This window comes from Arachis hypogaea, chromosome 7, assembly GCF_003086295.3.
Source record: "Arachis hypogaea cultivar Tifrunner chromosome 7, arahy.Tifrunner.gnm2.J5K5, whole genome shotgun sequence".
NCBI lineage: Eukaryota > Viridiplantae > Streptophyta > Magnoliopsida > Fabales > Fabaceae > Arachis > Arachis hypogaea.
The window spans coordinates 81,678,909-81,699,722 of record NC_092042.1 but is presented as its reverse complement, the minus strand read 5'-3'; the positions used below and the strand labels follow the sequence as shown (position 1 = coordinate 81,699,722).

The window sequence follows — 20,814 nt, the reverse complement described above, 5'->3', positions numbered from 1 at the left end:
AGTTTTCGGTGTATGTGTGCTAATAAATTTTGCATAATTTAAAACTCTTCCCCTTCCTCCTCCTCATCTTTTGCTACTTCGTCTTCTTCTTTTTTATCATCATCATCATTATCATCATCATCTTCTTCTTTTTTTATTCATCTTTTTTTTTATTTTTTATCTTCTCAAGTTTCTTCTTATTTTACTTTCTTAATAAGAATAAAAACAAAAAAAAAATCAAACAAAAAAAGAAGAAATAAGAAAAAAAGAAAATAAAAAGACAAAAATAAAGCATTAGAAGAAATATTTTTATGTATTTGCAGCAAATTTGGGTGTAACACGAAGATATTTGGGTGTAACACGAAGATATTTGAGTGTATTTTTTAAGAATTTTCAATGATGTATGCTGATACGTTCTGCATAATTCAAAACTCTTATTCTCCCTCCTGCTTATCTTCTGCTTCTTTTTCTTTTTTTCATTATCATCACCATCTTCTTTTTCTTCTTTTTTTTATTCATCTTTTTTTTTATTTTACCTTCTCGAGTTTCTTCTTATTTTATTCTATTATCAGTAATAAAAACAAAAAATCAAACAAAGAAAAAGAAAAAACATATAATACTACAAAATTACTTGAAAGATGATGAACTTACATTCATTCAACTAAAAAAATAAGAAAGAAATAAGAAAAAGAAGAAGAAAAAAATACAACACTAGAGAAAATATTTTTCTGTACTTGCAGCAAATTTGGGTGTAACACGAAAATATTTGAGTGTATTGTTTAAGAATGTTCGGTGTACCTGTACTCATAAATTCTGCATAATTTAAAACTCTTCCTCTTCCTCCTCTTCATCTTTTTCTACTTCATCATCTTGGTAAATCGAAGTTGCAAAATTAATAGAAAGAAGAAGAGAAAAAAAAATGCAGCAACAACAACAGTAATAAAAAAATGGGTAAAATACCTAAATAAAGCAATGAGCCACCAATATTATTCAATAGTCCCAAAATAAAAAAATTTAGGTAGATATCCCAATGCATATATATATCTATATAAATCAAATTAATTTAATTCGAATTACATATTCTGGTACTAAACCGAATCAATTTGATTCGAATTAGTAGGGTTATTGGTAAATCGAAGTTATATGATTCGAATTACCAATGATTGATATTCGAAATATATTGTATGAGTAGTAAATCGAATCTAGTTGATTCGATTTACATAAATTGAATCTAGTTGATTCGATTTATCATTGAACAACTCATATATAGTAAATCAAATTAGCTTAATTCGATTTATCGGTGATATAGATTATTGACATTTACTAATTAACTTTAAAATATAAATGTCAATAAAGAAATACCCCATTTGAATTTAAATAAAATATCAACAAAATTAAAACGAATAAGAATAGAAATCTAATTTTTGTGTTTTTGTTCAAATTCTAAAAAATCTATATTTTTATAAACTTATAAATTTAAAATGGAACAATAAACGATTTCTAAAAATTCACTAAAAATCATTCTTTATTTGATTAATTTATCATCTAAAGAATTATTATCAAGATTTTTTATGTTGAAAAAGTTAATATAAAGTATAGCCCTCCCAAGTGGCATAGGAGTTAAAACTTGAATTTTTTTCAAAATCAGAAATAACAGATAGTTATACAATATAAAAAGACTAACTATATTTATACAATATGTAATTTAAAATTTTAAATGTATTATTTCTCAAAATTTAAATATATTTATACAATATGTAAATTTAAAGTTTTAAATTTACATATTGTATAAATATATTTAAATTTTTAAAAAAATATATTTAAAGTTTTAAATTACATATTGTATAAATATAGTTAGTCTTTTTATATTGTATAACTATCTGTTATTTCTGATTTTGAAAAAAATTTAAGTTTTAACCCCTGTACCTAGGGGTTGCAAACAGGCCTAGCCGGCTCGCGTAACCCGCCAAAAAAGGCGGACTGGGCTGGAAAATTGGGACCGCCAAATAGTAAAAGCCTACCTAACCCGTACCGCTTAAACCGCGGGCTTTGGCGGGGCGGGCTTCCCCGCCGGGCTTAGAATTTTTTTAGCAAAGGGTATTTTTACAATTTTTTTTACCAAAACCCAACTTCTCCCAACCCAACTTACAAGAGAATGAAGATGAAAATTGAGTATTTTGGATTATATTTATTTTGTTTTAGAGACAATATTTATTATTATGTTTTGGATTATGTTTATTTTGCTTTGGGAACAATATTTATAATTATGTTTTGGATGAAAACTTGGTTTATAATTATATTTATTATATATTTATAATTACAAAGACTTTAATGTTTGTGAATATAAAAATTATAATTTGTTTATACTTTTAGAAATTATAATAGTTAAAAGTAAAAAATAGGAGAGATTTTTTATGCATTTATATATATTATTTAATAGTTAAAAATAAAAAATAAAAAGAAAAAAGGTTATTTGGCGGGCATAGCTCGCCAGCCCGCCGTTAGGCGGGGCGGGCTAGGATTTTGGGATCGCCTCACTAGGCGGGGCGGGGCGAGCCAGCCCGCCCTTTCTGGCGGGGTGGAGTAAGGCGGGACGGGCTTCCCCGCTTGCCACCCCTACATGTGCCACCTTAGAGGGCTATATTTTATATTAACTTTTTCAACATCAAAAGTTCTGGTAATGATTGTTTAGATGCTAATGAGTTAAAGAATGATTTTTAGTGAATTTTTAAAATCGTTTATTCTTCTATTTTAAATTTATAAGTTTATAAAAATATAGATTTTTTTATTGACACTGATGTTTTAAAGTTAATATAAATAGTAAATGTCAATAATCTGTATCAATACTAAATCGAATTAAGCTAATTCGATTTACTATATATTAAATCGAATCAAATAACTTCGATTTACTAATAACCCTATTAATTTGAATCAAATTGATTCGATTTAGTATCGGAATGTGTAATTTGAATTAAATCAATTCGATTTACATAAATATATGCATTGGAACATCTACGTAATGTTTTTTATTTTGGGATTATTGAGTAATATTGGTGACTCCCTGGTTTATTTAAGTGTTTTACCTAAAAGATGAAATACTTAAAGAAAAAAGAGGAGAAATGCAAAGAAGAAGAAAGAGGAGGAGAAGGACGTGAGATACAAAAAAGAATAACGTAATTCTCACGCTCGTATTATGTAAGTTGATTTTGTTGGGTTAGGGTTAATTTGTATGACTTGTATGCCAAAAAAAATTTATATGTGTAGTAGTAATTTGAATTTTATTTTATCCAATAAAATACATTTACTGAAGTACCAAGATAAACGGAAAAAACTAATAACTAACCTTTTTCCAACCAATATTTTCATTTTAAAAAATTTCCCCCCTCCTTAACTTTATATGTATTTGCTTTTTCACAACTTTATCGACAGAACAAGCTAAGAAAACGTTGGTTTCACCGAACAGGACTTACCAGGGGCCACTGGGCCAGTGATCCACTGTGAGGGGTACGCATGAGCAAGGAGGTTGTCCTTGCAGACCTTGCAAGAAGCCTCCATGGGATTAAAGGGAAAAAGAGTCGCTCCTTTTTAACTGATAATCGATAATAATAATATTAATAAATAAAATTTATTAATAGTAGTTTAATTAATGGTTTGAAAGTAGCTTAGCATATTAATAGTAGTTTGATTTAACGGGCCAACTTTCCTAACTCATCAAGTAAATTGAATTGTGACATGATTAAGTAGTTGATAATAAAATAAGCAGAGCTAATGGAAATTGATGATATGGGTTGCTCAATTCTTGGTCTGCTGCTTTTTTCTGCTGATGCACATAACAGACTAATTTGAGAAAAAGATTTAGAGGATAGAGAGCACAAGGTAGCGTGCGTACACGTGTGGCTTGAATTATGATGATCTAAATATAGAATTAGGAAAGAAAAAAGGAAATAGGAAACGAAGAGAGAATAGAATAGAATTGAATGGGGAAAGGGAAGAAATAGGAGAATTAATGAATTAAATGAATAGGATGATGGTTTGTTGGGGATGGGAGGAATTTCCAGCTAGCTAGCAATAATAGCATTGCCCAACAATAGCCAAATAGCAGCAGAGCCATGAGCCAACAAGGCTTCCATCATGCATCATCCATATGCAATGCCTGCATCCATCCAGACGATCATGGAGACCTATCTCTTTACTTTGCGGTTTAATTATCTTATTCATTAACATTTTTATTTCCTTTTCTAGCCACCTACCTAGTTTCTTCGGTCTCTCTTGGCTGATCGATTTATGAATTCTTTTAATTTCATTTTGATTCTCATCATTTTTGCTCCTATCTTCTCCACCTTAATTAATTAATTATATCCATCCACTCTTTTGATTGATTAATTCACCTTTGGCGCGAAGTGATCGAAGTGGTCATCTGAATCTGAACAAATATATACACAATATACTATTGACCGATCTGTACGTCTGGATCCAAGACCTTGGCAAACATGGCCCGCTCTACCTCGCGGGGTTCCAACTCCTCTCCCAATGGCCTCCTCACAGTTACCATCGCTGGCGGCCGCCATGACCACGTGGACCCCGCTTCGAACAACGAAGAAGAAGAAGACGATGAACTAGTGGATCCCGATGATCCTTTTGACGTTATCCACACCAAGAACGTCCCGCTCCAGACGCTCAAGCGTTGGAGAGTAAGCACCCGCAACATTTTATCCAATTTACTTTTCCAACGATGAAAGGAAGTTTCACTGATCATTTAATTATTTGCAGCAAGCAGCATTGGTTCTGAATGCCTCCAGGCGTTTTAGATATACTTTGGACTTGAAAAAGGAAGAGGAGAAAGAGCAAAAGAAAAGCATGATTAGAGCCCATGCACAAGTCATAAGAGTAAGCTAGCTCATTAAAGTTCCCTCCTGATCAATCAATTAGTTTGGTTTATTTCCCACGCTTCTCTTCTACTAATCAACCACGATTACTTGCTTTATTATATTAGGCAGCTTTGCTTTTCAGATTGGCTGGGGAACGGGAACTAGGTACGTACGTACTTGTCCATTGAATTAAATTTTTCTCTTATTACTATTCCCTCCGTACGTATGCATGCCTAAAATTAAACTTGTATCATACGACATCCAGTGACAAATACAGCAGCGCCATCCCTGGCAGCCCCAACTCCTGATGGTGACTATGCAGTTGGACTCGAACAACTAGTTTCGATGTTTAAGGATCAGAACGTTCTTGCTTTGCAACACTATGGAGGGGCAAGTCTACTTCAATACAACCTTTTGTATGTTGTGCACTACGTTAAATTGATGGCTTGAAGCCTTGTGCTTTATTTGCTAACACACACATATACATACGACATCTTATTCATCAGGTTAGGGGCTTAGCGGATATACTAAAATCAAATCCGGAGAAAGGCATTAGTGGAAGTGATATTGATCTATCAAAAAGGAAAATAGCATTTGGAACTAATACATATCCTCGGAAAAAGGGCAGAAGTTTCTGGGTACTTTCTATTCTTTTTTATACCATCTTTTCTTTTCAGGAAATTAAAGATAAAAATTGCAGTTAACGAAGTAGTTGCTAGTTTAACAGTGGTTGTTTTACAGAGGTTTCTTTGGGAATCTTGGCAAGATCTGACGCTTATAATATTGATTATAGCAGCTGTGGTATCATTGGCACTTGGAATAAAAACAGAGGTGTGTGAATAACACTCTTATTTTCTAATTCTCATCATTCACAACAAACATTTATTCGAGCACTAATGCGCTATACAGCTTGATTATGTGATGAATTAGGTAACATACATGCACATGCGGTTCCATGTATCATCTAACTGAATAAAATACCTCTAGTGCTGTCATGTAATACGCGTTAATTGTAATCACTAAACTAAAATATTCTTGTCCAAATTTTAATTCTCTTTCTTAATTTCACTGAGAAAAGAGGTATTCCCTTTATCCTTTTAGATAAATTTAGATATAAAATTATTTGAATAAAAAAAAATTACTCATTTCGAGGTTCATTTTTTACGTTCCTTAATAGTTAAAAAAGAAAACCGAAAATGACCAAAAGTCCAAAACTAAGATAGGGAGAAGCATCAGCTGATAGACATAGTCATCACCAGTCAACAATGGAGGCAGAGGGCAGTTCCCAAGCCTCTGCGGCGGCATCAGAGTCCCAAGCCACCAGCGAACGCATCAAGCTCAACGTCGGCGGCAAGCTCTTCGAGACAACCCTCTCGACCATCCGGTCCGCCGGTCCAGACTCCCTCCTCTTCGTCCTCTCGAACCGCCCCGCCAACGACCCCAACCCGGTTTTCATAGACCGGGACCCCGAAATCTTCTCCGTCCTCCTCTCCCTCCTGCGCACCAATCAGATCCCCTCCGCCGCCCGCCGCTTCTCCACACAGGAGCTTGCTGACGAGGCCGCCTTTTACGGCATAGACTCCCACTTCCGCTCTGCTGCCGCTCCCCCGCCCTTCTCCGGCATCGATGCTTCCATCGTCAAGTCCATCAGTCCCGCCTCCGAGGGTCTCCCTTCCACCTTTGCCGTCGCCGACAACGGCGCGGTCTGGATCGCCCACGGCGGCCAGATCTCCAGCTATGACTGGAGCCTCGCCCACACCGGCACTCTCCGTACTCACCTCGACGAGATCGACTCCATCTGCCGCGTATGGACGGAGATCGCTGCCGTCGGATCGGAATCCGATGCCGGACTTCATTTCTACGACTTCTCAAGCAGCCGCCACGTTGGATCCGTACACTGGACCGATCCTTCAGATCCTCGCATATTCAAGGCTCGCGTTAACGCCATAACCGCCTCGGAAACCTCCGTGTTCGCCTCGTTCGATTGTCCTCACCGCGAGAACATTGTTCTCGAGATCGACAAAGAGAGGATCCAGATTGTATCGCAGTTAGGGCGCCAATCGGGGAACCAGGCAAAGCACATGGTTCCGTCGAAGTTGACGTTTGTTCCGGCAACCGGAGTTCTCGTCGGAACCGCCATCACGAGCGGCGCGTTCGGCTACTCCGGTTACATACGGATTTGGGACCCCAGGTCCGGAGACGTGGTTTGGGAGACAAACGAGCCTGGTGCGGGTCGGAGTAGCAGGTTCGGAGACTCATTTGCTGACGTGGATGTTGACGCGGAAGGGTTATCGATTTTCAAGCTGTGTTCTAAGTCTGGGGATTTGGGTATGGCTGACATGAGGCGTTTGGGGGATGATCCTTGGGTTTATTTGGAGGAGAAGAACCCTAGCATGGTAAATTATGGTGGTGAAGTGAATAATTTGTTGATGCATTGTTGTTGGGGGCAAGTGTTTGTTGGAAGAGGTGGAAGCTTGGAGGTTTGGTCAAGGGTTCAAGCCCATGGTGGCAGCATCGAAGGTGAGAGCGGGCGTGAAGGGTTTTTTCGGAGGAACTTCGTGGATAAGAGGGGTGATTCAGAGAGAGGGGATATAAAGAAGATTGAAGGTGGTGGGGATAGGTTGTTTGTTAGTAGGGAAGGTGTTGAAGGTATTGAAGTGTGGGAGAGTTCTCATACTTCTGGAGCTGTTCCTGTTTCATGACCCCTCCCCATGGATTAGGGCCTTTCTTTCTCAACATTTTAGTAGGGGTTTTTGTTTTGTAAGATTCATATATTTTTTTCCTTCTGATGATTCAATGAGAAACTGTTTAGTTAGTTATAGCGCTGATATTTTCAGCTGTATACACTTGAATAATTTATAATAAGATGCAATTTTCCTTACAGTGTATGTGTTGGTTGTGATTTTGTTATTACTCATTAGTCATCGTGTTTTGTCAGGTTCTTTGCTAGGGGTTTCCATTTTTTTATGCAAGGTTCTTCTTCTTTCATGAAAACTGTGTTATTAGCCATAGAAAGTAGTTCTTTACTCTAATAGCTTGAACATTTTCATATCAAGAAGTGTCTTGGACTTGGTTGTGAAACTATGATCTTGGTATAGTGCCGTTTGGATATCTTCAATCTGATTTACTAATAGTTGCTAATTATGTGAGTATATTTTAGTGAAAGCTTTGGGATCATTTCAATGTTCATGGTCAATTAAGTACTATACTTTTCTGTGATGGCCTTAGTGAACTTTATCTTTCACTATAGTCCTGTTATGTTTGACACAATGATAGAGAAGCATGATTTGTGTACAATGCACCATTCTTGTTAAGGGATATGTTTAGTACTTAGTAACTATTTTTGTTCTCTTTTTTAATGAATGTTATGATATAAAGCTTTGTTTTTTTCACTGCAACATTTTGCTAACAGCTTTTTTTTTCCGGATAAGTAACACAAGGTAACTAGAATAAGTAACACAAAGTAACTCAGCCTGTCCGAAAGAAGCAGGGGTCAATCCGTCGCAGTTTTTACAATATCAAAACACCAAACATATCAAGAAACCATACATATCAAGCTAAACAGCACATTTTTATAACAGCTTTTATGCCTTTGCCAGTTATTACTGTCTTTGATCACACTATTTATCTGCTTTGTTTGTCGTGTTTCCTGAATGAAAACCTTTGTCATGGAAGACTCAGATCATATAGTTTACTTTTGTTGCAAATTATCCTCTTCATTCATTGCTCTATTGGCGGATTACAGAACACACCAGTTACTTAATTCTAAGGATCTCAACTTCAGGTATGTTTACATTACATGTATAATTATTAATAATCTATCTATATTCGATGACCACAATTTCTTAAACTGTTCAGGTATGGATTTTATTATTTAAAAACGTAGTTACTTGTATTTATGATGATGACTTTGTAAGTATTCCCATTTTATATAGTACTACATCAAATTTGATTATCTTGTTTTAGGATGGGATGGGCATTAGAAGTAGATTTCAGCACTACAATTTCCCTACTACTTACCCATGGTTGATATTTGGTCAATTTAATCTATTGCTTATTTATTTTTACTATCATGAGCCATTGTTTATTGATATTATGAACATTTGAGGACATCACCATCTTGTCGTACTATAATTTTCTATTATATTCATTTTCTGATGTCTGAACTCAAGCTATATGTATGATATAGCATGATTAGGCATTTCAAAATGTAAACAGAAAGCGTCATAAATAATGAGGAATCTGAGGGTTAGAAACTTCACACATTATTAGAGGAAGAGTGGATTGGATGCTGTTAATCATAGGGGAGATGGTGCAATTCAGCCTATTAGGGATACAGAAGGCTTGGTTGAGGAAGATCAAAGAACCAAACTCTTTTAATCATGCTTACAAATTCAGGTACGCTTCTGCATTCAAATATTTCTTTCTTAATGATTTAACATGGATGATCTTGGGTCGAGGAAATTCTGAAAATTTTTAACAAGTGGTATTAGAACCATCTATGATTAAATTATTGAGAAATAATAAAAGATTTATTTTTCTTATTCAGTATTCTTTTTAAAGAGTTTGGCATTCAAAGATTTAATCCTAATCTTATGTATTATTGCTTTCTTATATATATTGGTTATGTTCGCATTTTTATATACATAAGATTAGGATTAAATCTTTGAATGCCAAACTCTTTAAAAAGAATACTGAATAAGAAAAATAAATCTTTTATTATTTCTCAATAATTTAATCATAGATGGTTCTAATACCACTTGTTAAAAATTTTCAGAATTTCCTCAACCCAAGATCATCCATGTTAAATCATTAAGAAAGAAATATTTGAATGCAAAAGCGTGCCTGAATTTGTAAGCATGATTAAAAGAGTTTGGTTCTTTGATCTTCCTCAACCAAGCCTTCTGTATCCCTAATAGGCTGAATTGCACCATCTCCCCTATGATTAACAGCATCCAATCCACTCTTCCTCTAATAATGTGTGAAGTTTCTAACCCTCAGATTCCTCATTATTTATGACGCTTTCTGTTTACATTTTGAAATGCCTAATCATGCTATATCATACATATAGCTTGAGTTCAGACATCAGAAAATGAATATAATAGAAAATTATAGTACGACAAGATGGTGATGTCCTCAAATGTTCATAATATCAATAAACAATGGCTCATGATAGTAAAAATAAATAAGCAATAGATTAAATTGACCAAATATCAACCATGGGTAAGTAGTAGGAAAATTGTAGTGCTGAAATCTACTTCTAATGCCCATCCCATCCTAAAACAAGATAATCAAATTTGATGTAGTACTATATAAAATGGGAATACTTACAAAGTCATCATCATAAATACAAGTAACTACGTTTTTAAATAATAAAATCCATACCTGAACAGTTTAAGAAATGGTGGTCATCGAATATAGATAGATTATTAATAATTATACATGTAATGTAAACATACCTGAAGTTGAGATCCTTAGAATTAAGTAACTGGTGTGTTCTGTAATCCGCCAATAGAGCAATGAATGAAGAGGATAATTTGCAACAAAAGTAAACTATATGATCTGAGTCTTCCATGACAAAGGTTTTCATTCAGGAAACACGACAAACAAAGCAGATAAATAGTGTGATCAAAGACAGTAATAACTGGCAAAGGCATAAAAGCTGTTATAAAAATGTGCTGTTTAGCTTGATATGTATGGTTTCTTGATATGTTTGGTGTTTTGATATTGTAAAAACTGCGACGGATTGACCCCTGCTTCTTTCGGACAGGCTGAGTTACTTTGTGTTACTTATTCTAGTTACCTTGTGTTACTTATCCGGAAAAAAAAAGCTGTTAGCAAAATGTTGCAGTGAAAAAAACAAAGCTTTATATCATAACATTCATTAAAAAAGAGAACAAAAATAGTTACTAAGTACTAAACATATCCCTTAACAAGAATGGTGCATTGTACACAAATCATGCTTCTCTATCATTGTGTCAAACATAACAGGACTATAGTGAAAGATAAAGTTCACTAAGGCCATCACAGAAAAGTATAGTACTTAATTGACCATGAACATTGAAATGATCCCAAAGCTTTCACTAAAATATACTCACATAATTAGCAACTATTAGTAAATCAGATTGAAGATATCCAAACGGCACTATACCAAGATCATAGTTTCACAACCAAGTCCAAGACACTTCTTGATATGAAAATGTTCAAGCTATTAGAGTAAAGAACTACTTTCTATGGCTAATAACACAGTTTTCATGAAAGAAGAAGAACCTTGCATAAAAAAATGGAAACCCCTAGCAAAGAACCTGACAAAACACGATGACTAATGAGTAATAACAAAATCACAACCAACACATACACTGTAAGGAAATTGCATCTTATTATAAATTATTCAAGTGTATACAGCTGAAAATATCAGCGCTATAACTAACTAAACAGTTTCTCATTGAATCATCAGAAGGAAAAAAATATATGAATCTTACAAAACAAGAAACCCCTACCTAAAATGTTGAGAAAGAAAGGCCCCTAATCCATGGGGAGGGGTCATGAAACAGGAACAGCTCCAGAAGTATGAGAACTCTCCCACACTTCAATACCTTCAACACCTTCCCTACTAACAAACAACCTATCCCCACCACCTTCAATCTTCTTTATATCCCCTCTCTCTGAATCACCCCTCTTATCCACGAAGTTCCTCCGAAAAAACCCTTCACGCCCGCTCTCACCTTCGATGCTGCCACCATGGGCTTGAACCCTTGACCAAACCTCCAAGCTTCCACCTCTTCCAACAAACACTTGCCCCCAACAACAATGCATCAACAAATTATTCACTTCACCACCATAATTTACCATGCTAGGGTTCTTCTCCTCCAAATAAACCCAAGGATCATCCCCCAAACGCCTCATGTCAGCCATACCCAAATCCCCAGACTTAGAACACAGCTTGAAAATCGATAACCCTTCCGCGTCAACATCCACGTCAGCAAATGAGTCTCCGAACCTGCTACTCCGACCCGCACCAGGCTCGTTTGTCTCCCAAACCACGTCTCCGGACCTGGGGTCCCAAATCCGTATGTAACCGGAGTAGCCGAACGCGCCGCTCGTGATGGCGGTTCCGACGAGAACTCCGGTTGCCGGAACAAACGTCAACTTCGACGGAACCATGTGCTTTGCCTGGTTCCCCGATTGGCGCCCTAACTGCGATACAATCTGGATCCTCTCTTTGTCGATCTCGAGAACAATGTTCTCGCGGTGAGGACAATCGAACGAGGCGAACACGGAGGTTTCCGAGGCGGTTATGGCGTTAACGCGAGCCTTGAATATGCGAGGATCTGAAGGATCGGTCCAGTGTACGGATCCAACGTGGCGGCTGCTTGAGAAGTCGTAGAAATGAAGTCCGGCATCGGATTCCGATCCGACGGCAGCGATCTCCGTCCATACGCGGCAGATGGAGTCGATCTCGTCGAGGTGAGTACGGAGAGTGCCGGTGTGGGCGAGGCTCCAGTCATAGCTGGAGATCTGGCCGCCGTGGGCGATCCAGACCGCGCCGTTGTCGGCGACGGCAAAGGTGGAAGGGAGACCCTCGGAGGCGGGACTGATGGACTTGACGATGGAAGCATCGATGCCGGAGAAGGGCGGGGGAGCGGCAGCAGAGCGGAAGTGGGAGTCTATGCCGTAAAAGGCGGCCTCGTCAGCAAGCTCCTGTGTGGAGAAGCGGCGGGCGGCGGAGGGGATCTGATTGGTGCGCAGGAGGGAGAGGAGGACGGAGAAGATTTCGGGGTCCCGGTCTATGAAAACCGGGTTGGGGTCGTTGGCGGGGCGGTTCGAGAGGACGAAGAGGAGGGAGTCTGGACCGGCGGACCGGATGGTCGAGAGGGTTGTCTCGAAGAGCTTGCCGCCGACGTTGAGCTTGATGCGTTCGCTGGTGGCTTGGGACTCTGATGCCGCCGCAGAGGCTTGGGAACTGCCCTCTGCCTCCATTGTTGACTGGTGATGACTATGTCTATCAACTGATGCTTCTCCCTATCTTAGTTTTGGACTTTTGGTCATTTTCGGTTTTCTTTTTTAACTATTAAGGAACGTAAAAAATAACCTCAAAATGAGTAATTTTTTTAACTATTAATGGCGCCCAAACATGCACATAGTTTGGCTCCTATTAAGATTTAAGACTAAGGCAAATGTTTAGCATAGTTTAAATCATTTAATATTAGTTTGGTTACTTGTCTCTTGCTTATTCCACCTGAATCCTGCTCTTATAATGTTTGTCTCATGTATCCTTCTTTATTTTAATGCTTTGGTTAAAAATAATAAAGTAATACTTGTGATATAATAACATAAAATTATTTTATTTAATTTATTATTCTTAATTTATATATATAACATTTAATATTATTCAATTATTTTAACAATAATTAAAGAAATAAAATAAGATAAACATCAATTAAGAAATATAATATAAAGTAATTTTAGATTTTTTTTTAAGTTGGTATCTTATTGTTTCTTAAATAATTTTTTTTTAAATTAATGATCATTTAATTAATACTGCATACCAAACGTAATCAATTTATTTATACGAGGAATACTAAGAGATCAGCAAGTTTTATAATTTGTAGTCATTATTAATATTTTTAATGGTGTAAGATCACATCTAATAATGTAGAATTATTTATTTTTCTTTTACTAGTTAAGTGTAGGCTAAATTTTAATAAAATTGTTTATTCCTAGACTTTTCCTTCATTTTTATATTTTTATTCAAATGATCATTCATAAAAGTTTGTTCATTTCATTAATTTGTAATCGTTAGGGTTTGGAACATGGATGGTATGACGGTGGGAGCATTACTTTCGCAGTTTTTCTTGTCATTATAGTTACAGGTATCCGAACAGCTTCTTTCATTTGATAAATAAAAGTAAATTTATCATCATATCATGTCAAATATTATATGAATATTAAAATAAAATTGTTTAAAATAATGTTATTTGATATTAAATAAAATAGTATATATGAATTTAATTTATGTGCACTATATATCATTGTGAAATTCTTTTCCATTGATACCTAGATACAGTAACTTTCTTTCTGAGATAAATGGTGGCAACATACTCGATTTTATTTTAGTTTAAAATAATTTTACATTTATTATAAAAATTTAACTCTTTATATAACATAAACAAAAATAATTAATGTTTATAATCAGTTTAATAATGAATGGATTGATACTTAATTAAATTATTTAATAAATGTGCAGTATATATACCATTGCAATAATTAGTTACTGATGTTATATAAAGTGTTTTTTTTAAGTTAAATATGATTTAGTCGAATATAATTAAAAAATGAAAAATATTAAAAGATCAAAATAGTTAACAAAAAAGTTATTTAATATTAATTAAAAACAAAATAAATATAAAAATATTATTTTAATTCCTAACACTTAATCTAAATTAAAAATATTATTTACCTAATATTTCTAACACATCTGATAGACTGATACCCGCTACCACCATTTTATTTTTGTAAATACTACAAATAAAATTTTATATATAATTATTTGTATATGAAGATGTTTCTTTTTTTTATCATATAAAATTTAATTTTAGTATATTATAAAAATGTTATTTTTATTTAAAATGTAGCTAAATAAATAAGTCATATTTTTAATACAAGTATTTTCATAAAAAAATAAAAAATTTAGCATATTTATTTTAGTGGGTGCCTTTATTTTTTGAATTTTCGTCCAAAGTGTGTTCTATACTACCTACAAAATATACATGTTTTAATTTCATAAAAGAGTGGGTCACATTTTTTAACATTTACATTTAAGTAATTTAGACACAAAATTTGTAGCTCTAGAATTGCCCTCGCTCCTTCGAAAACCGTTAAATTTTTGTATTGTTATTACTTTTGCCTTTTTATATTCCAGCCGTCAGTGATTATCGGCAATCTCTCCAGTTTAAGAACTTGAACGCAGAAAAACAAAATATACAATTGGAGGTGTGTAGTTTATATTACAATGACAGATAACTCACTACGTCGAAACTTAAACTAATCAAATGTACTCGTTATTAACTCGTTGCAGGTCACTAGAGGCGGTAGAACAATAAAATTATCCATATTTGATATTGTTGTTGGTGATGTAGTACCTCTTAAAATAGGTGATCAGGTGATATATATATATTATTATATATTATAATACATATATAAGCTTGTTTACGGAACTGAATATTGCATTATTCTTTCTGACTTTCTATATTATTATAATATATTGTATTAATCGCTTTAATTTGTTTATGGGTGTAATCATCAGGTTCCTGCTGATGGAGTTTTAATCACTGGTCACTCACTTGCCATTGATGAATCGAGTATGACTGGTGAAAGCAAAATTGTATGTTGCTTATTCCTTCAATTGACCTAATTAGTGGTTGTTTATTCTTGTTTTGATTTTTAAGCTAGGAGTGCCCTGCAGGTTCAGAAGGATCACAAGGCACCATTTTTGATGTCCGGTTGCAAAGTAGCAGATGGAGTTGGTACTATGCTGGTACAGTATTATAATAATCCTTTTAATATGCTGCATCTCAGTTAGGGGGTGTGGTGGTATGCTAATATTTTCTTTCTTTTATATATGCCATGATGTGATATTGGCATGGATGTGTAGGTAACAGGTGTTGGCATTAACACTGAATGGGGACTGTTGATGGCAAGTATCTCAGAGGATAATGGGGAAGAGACTCCGTTACAGGTTCTCTTGCGCGCATGCATCCAAATCCAAAACCAAAATTAAACAAAGAAAACGCTGTTATAACTTTACCTAATTATATTTTTTGGGTGACACGTAACGTAATAGGTACGTTTGAATGGAGTAGCAACGTTTGTTGGCATAGTTGGGCTTACTGTCGCCGTTTCTGTTCTTGCAGTCCTCTTGGGAAGGTAAACACACTAAACACTTCTAATTAAGCATCCACGTAGCTAGATAGATCAATTCAATTGTTTTTTGATTGGTTGTTTTTTTAGTACTTACTATATAGTACTACTAACTAGCAGTAACACGTGATGTTAGTAATAACCAGTGTAGTGTACTTAAAACTTATTAATAGTTACTACAAGCTCCGTGCTCTGTGTGTGTGTGTGTGTTGAGAGAGAGTGAGTAATGATTTTGGAATCGTAGATACTTCTCTGGCAATACAAAAGATGTAGACGGACAAGTGCAATTTGTAGCGGGAAAGACTAGTATTAGTGATGCAGTTGACGGGGTCATCAAACTCTTTACCATTGCAGTAAGTTCGAATCCTAATACATGTAACTTTGTTGTTCTTGTTTTATTTCCATTTTATCGTTTTTGTAATTGTTTCTCAACTAAACCTAGAGTGGTGCAGGTTACAATTGTTGTTGTTGCAGTGCCTGAAGGTCTACCTTTGGCAGTTACCTTAACGTTAGTAATGTCGCTATACTTTACTTTTATTTCCCCGTGTACATTGAGTGGACGCTATGGTACCTATGCTATAGTGACTATAATAGTTATGTTATTTTAAAAGATATTATTAAAATTAAAGTAATATTTTTTTATTATTTAATAATACCAATACTTTTATAAAGAATAATAATAATAATATACATAGAATATAGAGAATAAATATATTTGCTAGTAGAATAATATTTTATTTAAATAAAAAGCAGTAAAATTTACGTAATTTGTTATTTATTTTTATCTTTTTCCGTATTTTTTACATTATATGAAAACAAACACCTATTTTAATTTATTTATATAGCTATTATAACCACCATAATCATAGGAATCATAGACTCCAACTATACACAGCTCAAATGTAAAAAACTAAGGGAGCTGAGAGACGTGCATTCCTCTATTAAGGGTAATTTGTATTTTGTTGGTGATATATAGCCTGGCCTTCTCTATGCGGAAAATGATGGCAGACAAAGCATTGGTAACTATCCTTTTATTCTCCAGAACTATTTTGTCATGAGTTAATTAGTTTTAAAACATGCATAGTTGTGCAGGTTCGAAGGCTATCAGCATGTGAAACTATGGGCTCCGCCACAACAATTTGTAGTGATAAGACCGGAACTTTGACCTTGAATCAGGTGGGTTGGTAGTATGTTACATTATATTCATCCCTCAGATGGTTAATTACCAAGCTCATTTGTGCATGAATATGCATGTGAATAGTAACTTGTTTTGCGGAATCCTATATATATATAGATGACTGTAGTTGAGGCATATGCTGGGAGGAAGAAACAAGATCCACCCGATGACTCGTCGAAGTTGCATCCAGAAGTTCTATCCCTCATAAATGAAGGCATTGCACAGAATACTACGGGCAATGTTTTTGTGCCTAAGGTTTGTTGATCTAATCTAGAACTATAGAATATTTTATTCCCATGGTTTTCATTCTGACTGCATTATATATTTCGTTTGGAAGGATGGTGGAGAGGCAGAGATTTCAGGATCTCCAACCGAGAAGGCAATTCTTTCTTGGGCCGTGAAGGTTGGTCCTACTAATTAATTAGCTTGTTGGTTAATATATGTCTGTATATATATGTATGTATTGATGTATTGATTTTGAAGCTGAACTTAATTAATCGAGTCATGGCAGTTGGGGATGAATTTTGATCTTACCAGATCAAATTCGACAGTTCTCCACGTCTTCCCCTTCAATTCTGAGAAAAAGCGAGGTGGTGTTGCTCTAAAGATGGTAATTTTTTTTATCAAATAAATAAATTAGCATTTAAAATGCTGGTTGATTATTAACACCATTCCATTTCTGGTGGCAGGGGGTTTCTGGAGTACATATACATTGGAAAGGAGCTGCAGAAATAGTTCTAGGAGCCTGCACTCAATATCTTGATTCAAATGGTCAGTTGCAATCTATTGAAAAAGACAAGGTTGGTTGGTTGGTTGGCTATTCTTATAACTGGCGGTTAGCTATGTTTGTTTCTTAAAATGATTGGAGCAATTCGGATAAGGAAAAGATTAACATTATGTTTTGCAGGTATTCTTCACGGAGGCCATTGAAGACATGGCTGTCCAGAGCTTGCGCTGTGTGGCCATTGCGTACAGACCATACGAATTGGACAAAGTTCCCTCTAAGCAAGAGGATTTAGACAAGTGGTCCTTGCCAGAACAGGAGCTTATTTTGCTTGCTATTGTTGGGATAAAGGTAAACTACTTACAAGTCGATCCTTTTATTCTGCTTTGACTGAGGTTAGCAACCCTGAATTTTAATCATATTCAGGATCCTTGTCGGCCCGGAGTGAAAGAAGCTGTAAGACTATGCTCTCAAGCAGGTGTTAAGGTACGGATGGTTACGGGGGATAATCTGAATACAGCAAAGGCAATAGCTTTGGAGTGTGGAATACTGAGTTCAAAGGAAGAGGCGGTGGAGCCAAATATAATTGAAGGGAAGACATTCCGTGAACTATCTGAAATAGAAAGGGAACAAGTTGCTAAGAAAATAACGGTGATGGGGAGGTCTTCTCCTAATGACAAGCTTTTGCTCGTGCAAGCGCTGCGTAAATTGGGTGAAGTTGTTGCAGTCACAGGGGATGGCACCAATGATGCTCCTGCACTTCATGAGGTACGTATACCATATTTCTTCCATCTCTGGATCTTTAATTGTATATTTTTTTTCCTTATACTTATAATTCATGACCGTCTTTTGCTATGTTCCTTTTAGGCAGATATTGGTCTTTCTATGGGCATCCAAGGAACTGAAGTTGCAAAAGAAAGCTCCGATATTATAATTCTTGATGATAACTTTGCATCAGTAGTTAAGGTAACCAACCTTCACCATATGCATGATCATCTGTTTATAATTAATTAAACTGTTTTGTGTGTTTGTTCAGGTTGTTCGATGGGGCCGTTCAGTATATGCGAATATTCAAAAATTCATTCAGTTCCAACTCACTGTTAACGTTGCTGCTCTTGTAATAAATGTTGTGGCCGCCGTATCTGCTGGTGAAGTTCCTTTAAATGCAGTACAGGTGCACCACGCTTCCCTCACTCTTTAATTTATTTGCAGATGTATGTTTAGTTTTGGTTTAATTTGTTTACGTGCAGCTTTTGTGGGTCAACCTGATCATGGACACTCTTGGAGCCCTTGCACTAGCTACGGAACCACCAACTGACAGCCTTATGCGCAGATCACCAGTTGGCCGAAGGTTTGTATTGCTTCATTTGGATCTGATTTCTGCCTTTTACCATGTCTCTCGCCTTAATTTCACACCATGTGCTCTTCCTCGATTTTTCAGGGAATCTCTTATAACTAATGTCATGTGGAGGAACTTGGTCATACAGGTAGCTAGAGTACATCATTCTTAATACTGTGCGGAGAAATTAAACTTGCACATTGTCCTGTTGTGAGATCATCATTTAGTTGTGTGTAGCCTGAAAACATATTACATATACCTCTTTGGATCCTATCACTTTATGATTTTTTATACATTTGATTTTCCAGGCTGTCTATCAAGTGACCATTCTTCTCATTCTTAATTTCGGTTGGCAAAGTATTAATTTAGGTGATGATCAAGATTCTAAATCTCACTCCTTACAAGTGAAGAATACTTTAATATTCAACACATTCGTTCTATGCCAAGTAAGTAGTGAAAACCTATTTAATTAATGGTTTAATTTGGAGATAAATCTGCGATTTCCTTATACAATGTGTCTCTGTCCCATCCCCATCCCTTGCAACAAAATAATTTTATAGTGTAATACAGTATATAGGATTCTTATTGGGACGGTTGTTGTAATGTTTTGACTCAGATATTTAACGAGTTCAATGCTAGAAAAATAGATCAAATGAATGTTTTCAAAGGAGTGACTAAGAATCGTCTCTTCATGGGAATTGTTGGAATGACATTTGTGCTTCAGGTGAACAGGCATCCAATTGTTATTCTAAATTAATCATTTAGCATTTGCATGCAAGTATTTCTGAATCTAATTAAGTCAAATTAAACTGTTCAGATACTAATCATCGAGTTTCTCGGAAAATTCACCTCAACAGTGCGCCTTGACTGGAAACTTTGGTTATTTTCTCTTGGTATTGGGATAATCAGGTTAGTTGACTCAAGTGCCTGCTCATGTCAGCTAGACTACTTCTTGTGGTCAATTGAATTGAATTTGTTGATTGATTGATATATTGCATTAATAGTAAGACTGATTGCTTTAATGTAACACAGCTGGCCTCTTGCTGTAGTTGGAAAACTAATTCCAGTTCCGAAAACACCATGGTCACGGACCTTAAAGAAGCATATCAGACGACTCAAGAAGTCTCGTACTACTGCTGCTGCGCAACCACAATAGATACGAGAGAGAACTGGCTAGTCATAGTTAGCATCCACCAACCACTCTCCTTCAATTCATAGCTAGTAAGCTTACTAGCTAGCCTGACATATGTGACATATCCCTCACTAATTTGTCCCCCTCCCTATATATTACAGATATCAGCAGTTTCATTTAATTTCCTCCTAGAATTTATTCGTAGTTAATTATATTGACAATATAGCAGCAATCTTATATTTTCATCACATGCATGCCCCAACGTAGACGCAAACCATATACTCTCTACTACTTGTAAACATGGTAAAAAAATATTTATATATTATAGAAGCACAGGTAATTGGAGGAGGAAAAAAAAAATCTAAAATTTATATTTAGACATAACCTTTTTTAAAAAGATGATGTTGTACTATTAAAGTTTTAAAAATAACGATAATATTTGTTCTTAATTTAAAAGTTCATCCAGCTATCGGACCAAGAGAAATAAGAATAAAGGCTTACCGGAATAGTATAATATAAAGCTATATATTTTAACAAGAAGCATACAAATCAAAGTTAAATATAGGTGCAAAAAAATATAAAAAAGAACTGTTAGAAAGAAAAATATAAAACAATGTATGCATTATGGTGTTTTTTTTTTTAAATCTTGATAACCAATTTAAAAACAATACTCCA

General features: G+C 35.3%; 3 protein-coding genes across 5 annotated transcripts; 2 read left to right on the top strand and 1 right to left on the bottom strand.

Annotated features, from left to right (window-relative positions):
- Positions 1-3,722: 3,722 nt before the first annotated feature.
- Positions 3,723-20,387, top strand: LOC112703826 (calcium-transporting ATPase 9, plasma membrane-type). 3 transcript variants are annotated; one of them, XM_025755449.3, is made up of 31 exons: positions 3,723-4,670; positions 4,750-4,866; positions 4,973-5,012; positions 5,113-5,237; positions 5,354-5,485; positions 5,589-5,678; positions 13,651-13,720; positions 14,770-14,840; positions 14,926-15,009; positions 15,154-15,231; positions 15,313-15,384; positions 15,502-15,585; positions 15,691-15,773; positions 16,012-16,120; positions 16,220-16,275; positions 16,744-16,786; positions 16,860-16,943; positions 17,062-17,199; positions 17,282-17,347; positions 17,456-17,554; positions 17,634-17,744; positions 17,852-18,019; positions 18,095-18,436; positions 18,536-18,634; positions 18,705-18,842; positions 18,919-19,019; positions 19,110-19,155; positions 19,316-19,453; positions 19,624-19,731; positions 19,825-19,916; positions 20,057-20,387. In XM_025755449.3, exons 1-31 carry the CDS (start codon positions 4,470-4,472, stop codon positions 20,223-20,225), a joined length of 3,354 nt encoding a protein of 1,117 aa, XP_025611234.1. In that variant the 5' UTR covers positions 3,723-4,469; the 3' UTR covers positions 20,226-20,387. The 3 variants fall into 3 exon arrangements, with proteins under 3 accessions (XP_025611234.1, XP_072055915.1, XP_025611236.1); XM_025755451.3 differs by having other exon boundaries at positions 3,725-4,670; positions 20,040-20,387; XM_072199814.1 differs by having other exon boundaries at positions 16,012-16,275; positions 20,040-20,387.
- Positions 5,606-7,728, top strand: LOC112703829 (protein ENDOPLASMIC RETICULUM-ARRESTED PEN3-like). Its single transcript, XM_025755454.3, has one exon. It carries the CDS (start codon positions 6,113-6,115, stop codon positions 7,547-7,549), a length of 1,437 nt encoding a protein of 478 aa, XP_025611239.1. The 5' UTR covers positions 5,606-6,112; the 3' UTR covers positions 7,550-7,728.
- LOC112703828 (protein ENDOPLASMIC RETICULUM-ARRESTED PEN3) lies at positions 11,208-13,084 on the bottom strand. Its single transcript, XM_025755452.3, has one exon. The coding sequence runs from the start codon at positions 12,825-12,827 to the stop codon at positions 11,391-11,393; it is 1,437 nt and encodes a 478-aa protein (XP_025611237.1). The 5' UTR covers positions 12,828-13,084; the 3' UTR covers positions 11,208-11,390.
- Positions 20,388-20,814: the final 427 nt, after the last annotated feature.